This window comes from Trifolium pratense, linkage group LG7 (assembly GCF_020283565.1).
Source record: "Trifolium pratense cultivar HEN17-A07 linkage group LG7, ARS_RC_1.1, whole genome shotgun sequence".
NCBI lineage: Eukaryota > Viridiplantae > Streptophyta > Magnoliopsida > Fabales > Fabaceae > Trifolium > Trifolium pratense.
This window is the reverse complement of record NC_060065.1, coordinates 46,705,503-46,712,946: the sequence shown is the minus strand read 5'-3', so window position 1 is coordinate 46,712,946 and position 7,444 is coordinate 46,705,503. Positions and strand designations below refer to the sequence as shown.

Sequence of the window (7,444 nt, the reverse complement as noted above, 5' to 3'; positions counted from 1 at the left end):
TTTTGTACACAAATAGAAATAGCCACAAGGTGCCAGCGGTTTTCTCGTTCATTCATGCTCTTCCTAAGTCAATATCATTGTTTCTACATAATTTGTCCCATGCTACATTTCAATGCTATCTTTGTTTGACATTAGTGAATTGCAGCCCCATTTATTAATATAACTAAAAAACTCAACAAAATATTATTAAAATCATGTGCTACTGCTTTTGCCAGCTATATTATATAATTCACCAAACCTATCTGCATATGGTACGTATTGCTCTACTTGAGCAGAGCACTCATTAATTTAATTTGTCAACATGCTCAATTAACATAGTTTGGTTGACAATTACATTTCTCTATTCAAGCCTCTTAAATTATAAAGACAATAGTATGGTGACAAATTAACTTAACGGAGAAGAAATAAAATATAAATAAAAAAGATAAATACTCCTATAATTGAATTTCCTTAAACTAGCTAGCTAACTGTACTTTTCCTCCTTGTATTGAGATTCGGCTCCCCTGCAGTCATATCTCCATGCATTCATGCATTAGGGACATCTATGAACGTTTGATCAAGATCAGACTGTCTAATAATAAAATGAACATAAATATCGACATTCTTTTAGATCGTCTATGTTTGATCCAACGGTCATTGATGTCCTGAATACGTGAATGCAGTAGTATCCCATGGCCGATCCAAATTCCTTTTATTGTCATCAATAATAATCAATAGGAGTTTGTGGACAACTATCATCAGATAAATCATCTTTATCTTTACTATAAGGTGGTGGAACATAAGGTGGAGTTGTACACCTTAACAATGCCCAATTCACACCTTGAAAAAACGAGTGGTGTTTGATTGTAGAAGCCCCCATTATTGATCCTAATCTCCTAGCTGGATCCTTAACCAATAACTGTGAGATAAGATCTTTTACCGTGGCTGGCACGGTAGGTTCCTTTGGGAACTCCAAAGCTCGAGCCACAATATTTGCTAGAGTTAATTCATTATCCAAGCCTCTAAAAGGCGTAACACCATAAAATAATTCAAATATAAATATTCCTAAGGTCCACCAATCCACAGCACTACCATGTCCTTCACCAGACACTATCTCAGGAGCCAAGTATTCATGTGTCCCAACAAATGACATGGATCTAACATCAATAGGCTCAGCAACAAACTCAGGCCCATTAAACTGGTTTTGTTTCTTCTTTCGTTTGCGTTTTGGTTGGAAACAAGACACTGCTGGGACAATACAATTAGGTATTATGCATGAAGATGAGGCGAATTGAGAGGATCCAGTGTGGGGATATTTTTGTGGGACTACTTGTGGAGAGTTTTGACTTGAGATTATTATCTGAGCTGGTGTTGAATCAGCAGCATCACATTTTAATGAGAGATCAAAGTCTGTGAGCATTATATGGCCATCTGATCTTACTAACACATTCTCTGGCTTGAGATCACGGTATACTATTCCCAACATGTGAAGGTATTCAAGTGCCATCAGCACCTCTGATGCATAGAATCTGTGAAAAAAAAAGAGATAATTAAGAGTTAATTAGCATTAACTAAACGGCCAAATCTAGAGTAGTACTACTAGTTTGCATTTGTCACATAAATTTTGTCTTAATTTTCCAGCTGACAAGGAAAAAGAACGCTAATAATCCAGAGTTCGGCCAGTAAATAAAGTTTCATCAAACATTGTTTTATTTTAGCAAGAATTTCAACCTTAGATTATCTCAAAATCTTTTTTCGTTTTTAGCTTTAACTCCCTGGTTTCTAAGAAAGGGGGTTGGTAATCCAGAATTCAGCTGCGAGGTGTCTAGCTAAAAACTGTTTCCACTAGGAATCAAAATCGAATTCTTCCGAACAATTCGTCCTGAGGGAGCTCATGAACCACTTGAGTCCAATGTCATAGTTAATTATCTCAAAATCATTGTTTGTGAGTAAGTCTTTGCATTTGTGACATGATGTGTTTTTGGTTAGGAAGATACTTATATATAATTGGCATAAAGATTGCAATAATGTTATCTCTAAGCTAAGGGAAGGTTTAATTATTGGCCAACATGACCCTAAGAATGCATATCAGAATATTGGTTGTTAGGCCTACCCAAGGAATCATGAGGAACAGACAAGGACATAATCCTAGTAAGAAAAATAAAATCAAAAACATCATAATCCTATCCCTCTAGGTATATGAATATTTTTTATGTTTTTATATGACATTGACAATAATGTTTTTAGGTACTGAAATTCCCATATGTTGCGCAAAATATGCTTCAAAAAGTCATGAAATAAAAATTATTCACCGCACAAAATGGAAAAGGAAAAATATTGTCACTGACACTGCCCTATGTATATCACAAGAGTTAATTCAAAAAGTTGCTTGTTTCACATAAGACATACAAATAATGACAACAAAGCAAAAGCTGGAAAATAACTCTTCATCCAATTCTTTGCCAAAGAAATACTAAAAAACTATTCATCCAATTCTAAGCACAGCATAATAAAAACAATTTTATTTGGAAATAATTTTTTATAAATAATTCGAGTTAAATGCATATATGAAATAAGACTTGGCTTTTGCTTGCTTTCATTGTTGTTGGTATGCAGCTAAAAAACAAAATATAATAAAAATGCTTGAACTGTAACGAAAAAGACAACTTTATGAACCCAATTTCTTTTTGGCCCCATAAAGATAGAACATGTAAACATGAAAAAATAGACTAATTAGTACGTACTTCAAAGAAAAAGCTGTAAAATAAAGGAAAATAATGGCACAGCTGCAAACACTAGAACCAGATTTTGGTTGAGCATATCTCAATAAGGGACCACTGGTAAGTGCTAACCTCTTATTCAATTTATATATATATATATAAAATAATAATCCATAAATGACGCAAAAGTTTATGGGTTCTAGGATAAAATATTTTCATTTCATCTAGATATTATAATTCTATTTTTTAAAAAGTTAAATAAATGAATCTTTTAATAAAAATGTTTAGCATAAAATTTTCAGGTATTTGCAATTTCAAAAGAAAAAATAAAACATTTCAACTGTGTAACATAAAATCAAAAGTGTTCATTTCAATAATAAAAAAAAACCAATAGCATATAGCTAATGGAAAGGTAGGACCCGATGTTGTAAGTGTTTTACACAATTTCACATCATAAATGATTTCAACTACAAATTTATCACCAACTCTAATTTTAAAACGATAGTAATGCTAGTTACATAAACTGAGAAAGGATCTGCTCCGGTGTAAATTTTCACGAGAGGAGAAACTGCGTCGTTCTTTACCACTTAAAAGTTATCATTCATTTTTTCTTTGTATTCTTTTGCTAAAACACGAGTAATGTGGGAACAGATTACCTCCCGTTGGAAAATAACATGAGGGATTGCAGTGCTTCTATCGACCCTTCATTTAATTATTTTCTTATGTAAGTTTTAATTGGATGGTCATGACTCATGATTCCACTTAAAAAAAAGTGATCTCCTCCTTAGTAATGTTAACCCTTAACATTTCTCTTTAATTAATTATAAAATAGTACTATACATCATTATATATGAATGAAAGTCGAACAAATAATATACTCTGCCGATAATCCTTTACACAAGTACTAGTAATATTTTTTACATTTCTTTCCCTCAGAAGGGGTGGCTTTGAGTTTTTCCTCTTTTTTTGATGGCTGGTGGTTTTGAGTTTTGACTTTATATAATTTTACGTAAAATTGTAGGCACGTGAAGGAATGATGATTATCCAATTATTATACTGTAATTAATAAACCAACACACGTGGTCAGACACATCACGGAATCGAACGGTTAAGTAAGCCAAAGCTAGAAAGACACGTCAAAATTTAATTTTATGTTGACCAATGACCTTAATGTTAGTACTCACTAGCTACTATTATTAGACACTACTAGTATACTCTCTTTATTGGAAAATAATATTCGGACTATGGAGTACAAAAATTAGATACTAGTACATGTAGACGTAGTACTCTCTTTGATCGCTGCTATAAAGAATTTGTTTTAATGTTAGTACAGTATACTCTCTTTATTATTGAAAAAATAAAAATTGATGAATAATATAAATTAGATATATTAATTTTTCAATAAATTAAAGAAACAATTTACTTATTTATTTATAACATTAATCAGAGGAGCATCAACATTTACTGAAGAGAACTACTCCAAGAAGTAATGAATAATTATTATACCGTCTATAGAAAAATGAATAATTATTATACCAGAATTATTGGATCAATCATCAATCCATCAAGCAACCAATTTTTAACTGGCAAAATTTAATTTTGGCATTCAATCATGGCCCTTGTGCGATTTATTTGTGTGAATCGGGTATATTCTGAAATATAATTATAGAGACTAATGATTTTTTAAGTCGGATGATAAATTATTGGGAAATGCTACATGTTTAGTGATTTAAAAAAGGAAATATTTTATCATAATTCATACATTTAATTTATTTTTAAATTTAATTACAAATTAATTATACAAAATTTAAGAAAATATTTCTACTTTTGAATTTTTTAACATGTTTCCTGAGGATAGGGCACATAGCCGTAAGGGCACATGTTATCGAGACAAAAAAATAATACATTACCATTTTTATTTACTTGACCATTAATATGGAGACATCATTTAACATTTTTATAAAAAAAATAATAAAAAACATCTGTAAACATAAACATAATAAGTGAGTAAACGGTCAAATACAAGTTTAAAATTCGTTAAATACCCTCTGAAATTCGTGAGTCCACGTCAGGGACAATTTGATTGACTTTTTCAAATTTCAAGAGGATATTTGACAAATATTAAAATTTCAGAGGTGTATTTAACAATTTACTCCATAATAAGCAGGCAAATGACGGTGACCTAAGGTGGGTCCCATGCATATCAAAAGAGGAAAACGGAGGAATGGGAATGGTGGTTTATGGAGCCTACAAAACAAGCATGAATAAAATAACCGTCACTTTCATGTTTTCATTCGTTCTGTTATGAATGAAAGTTACGATAACGTTTCTACTCACTTCTAAGATTTCCACAAACGGTTCCTCTACACATTCCCGCACCCGATCCCATCCTCTCTCGTCGTTTCAATAATCACTTTCACACATTCACTCACTCTCATTAATCGAGAGAGACAGGTGAGATGAATAACTCAACTGATTAGAGTTTGAGGTTTAGGATTCAAGTTCTGTTAATGAGAAAAATTAACATAATATTGTAATATACTAATAATTTGCTTATAAAAAAACTGTCATTAATCAACATAAAAAAAATTCAAAAATAAATAAAAATAAATAAAATGGTGAATTACGGACCTGACGGCGGATTCAGGGAACCGTTTATTTGGCTGCCGTTGCCGGAGAACATGAAGATCACCGCCGGGACAAAACTCCGTCAAAAGACAAAGCCATTTCGCAGCATCAATAGTAGCATAAAGAGTAGGCAAAAAAGGATGATCAAGAGATTCAAGTATTTCTCTCTCCGTTTTCGCTCTTCCTTCTTTACTTCTACTAACTAACTCCTTCTTATCCATCACTTTCGCCGCGAACATCGCCGGAATTTTCCCGTCGTCATTAAGTTCAGCAAGATAAACAGAACTAATATCACCGGAACCGAGACGGCGGGAGAATCGAAGGTCAGACGGAAGGATGTGACGAGAAGGTGATTCTGATCGGATCCGGTGAATGGCGGACCAGCGAGGGTCGGATAAAGGAGCGTGATGTTTGGTGATTGGCGGATTTAGGGATCGATTTGAGAGATGAGCGGAGGTTGAGGCGGTTGTTGTGGAACCGAAGCTTGTGCTTCGTTTGATGTCGGCGTTGGTGGTGGTTGTGGAGGCGAAGCTTAGGCTTTGAAGGTCGTCGGTGAGATCGTCGAGCCATGGGTCCATTGCGTTGGGAAGAGAGAAGGAGAGAGTGAGAGTGTGTGTGTGTCGAAATGGAAAATGGTGATTTCTTTCTATGTAAAATGAGGGAAAAGGGGAAATTAAATGTTTATGACTTTTCGGGTTTTTAAATGGCTTTTCGAGATTCTAATTAATTATAAATGGATTTATTTATAGTAATAATGATGATATCACTGATTTTTGTAATAAATATAGGGTTTGGATCTTAAAATATTAGTATGATTTTTTTTAGAGTGTTTTAGTCCGGTCCAAAAAAATCCGAATTTTAATATGGGCTTTTTTAGTATGAGATGAATAGTTCAACTGGTTAAACTAATTGAGTTAGCCTAAGGGTTAAGGAGTTGGAAGTCCAAGATTAAAGTTTCGGCAAGGAGAAAAAAATTGACATAATAATATTGTAATACTGACTAATAAGAATTTTCCTAAAAAAAAAAACGCTTTTTGACCTGTCCGATAAAACCCAAATTTCATCCAGGCTAGCCTATTGAAGGTCAGATATCCCGTTTTGACATCTCTAGAGTTGTCAAAATAAACTAGTCACTAAGGACCGGCCTGCCAAGCCCCAGTAAATGTAGGGTTTTTTGGCTTTAAAATATTAGCCCAAATTTTTTAACAGTATTTTAACTTGGCCCAAAAAAGGCCGAATTTAAATATGAGATTTTGGCTCGGTTCAATCAAAATCCAAAGTCAATCCAGACCAGTCGTTTTGACAGCTCTAGTTTTTATAGTCATTATATGATCACATCAATTTTATGAGTATTTCCTCTAATATTTATTATTAAAAAAATTATTGTTAAAATTTATTGAATGATTGGTGTATTTGATCTATAATATAAATCAGGTCATATACATCAATTATCATCCAAAAAACTTAAAAACCAAACTTTTTCTATAACAATGACTAAGAAAGTATAAATCAATTTATTTATAGGCTAAATTGCAGTTTTTGTCCCTAACATTTTCTAATTGTGCGATTTTGGTCCCCTTAGTTTCAAACGTGCGATTTTGTTTCGCCACGTTTCATAATTGTGCGATTGTGGTCCCCCTAGTTTCAAACGAGCAATTTTGATCCCCCACATTTGCCCCCTTTTGCATTTTTTGGTCCCTATTGACTATTTTGACAAAAAAAACTGCTTACATGAATTTTTTTGACACATATTTTAATTATATTGGACAACCTATAAAAAAAATGAATGGTCACCTAAGTCTGTTGAAGCTAGACGCTTGCATACAATGTTCCTTGCCATGACAGATGCAAGAACTGTTCTCATTAAATTGGCAGATCGATTACATAATATGATGACGCTAGATGCATTGTCGATTGCCAAGCAATAGAGGTTTGCAAAGGAGACTTTGAAGATTTTTGCACCTTTGTCCAATCACTTAGAAATATCTAATTGGAAGGAACAATTAGAAAACTTATGTTTTAAGCATCTAAACTCAGTGAAACACAAGGAGCTTTCGTTGAAGCTTCTGCAATTGAGAGATTAGAGCAAGCACTCAAAGATGATGAAATTTTTATAA

At 33.1% G+C, this 7,444-nt stretch overlaps 1 protein-coding gene across 1 annotated transcript; it reads right to left on the bottom strand.

Annotated features, from left to right (window-relative positions):
- On the bottom strand, positions 1–6,072 carry LOC123899085 (serine/threonine-protein kinase D6PKL2-like). Its single transcript, XM_045950142.1, has 2 exons — positions 5,331–6,072; positions 1–1,508 (listed from the first exon to the last, which is right to left on the bottom strand). Exons 1-2 carry the CDS (start codon positions 5,903–5,905, stop codon positions 701–703), a joined length of 1,383 nt encoding a protein of 460 aa, XP_045806098.1. The 5' UTR covers positions 5,906–6,072; the 3' UTR covers positions 1–700.
- Positions 6,073–7,444: the final 1,372 nt, after the last annotated feature.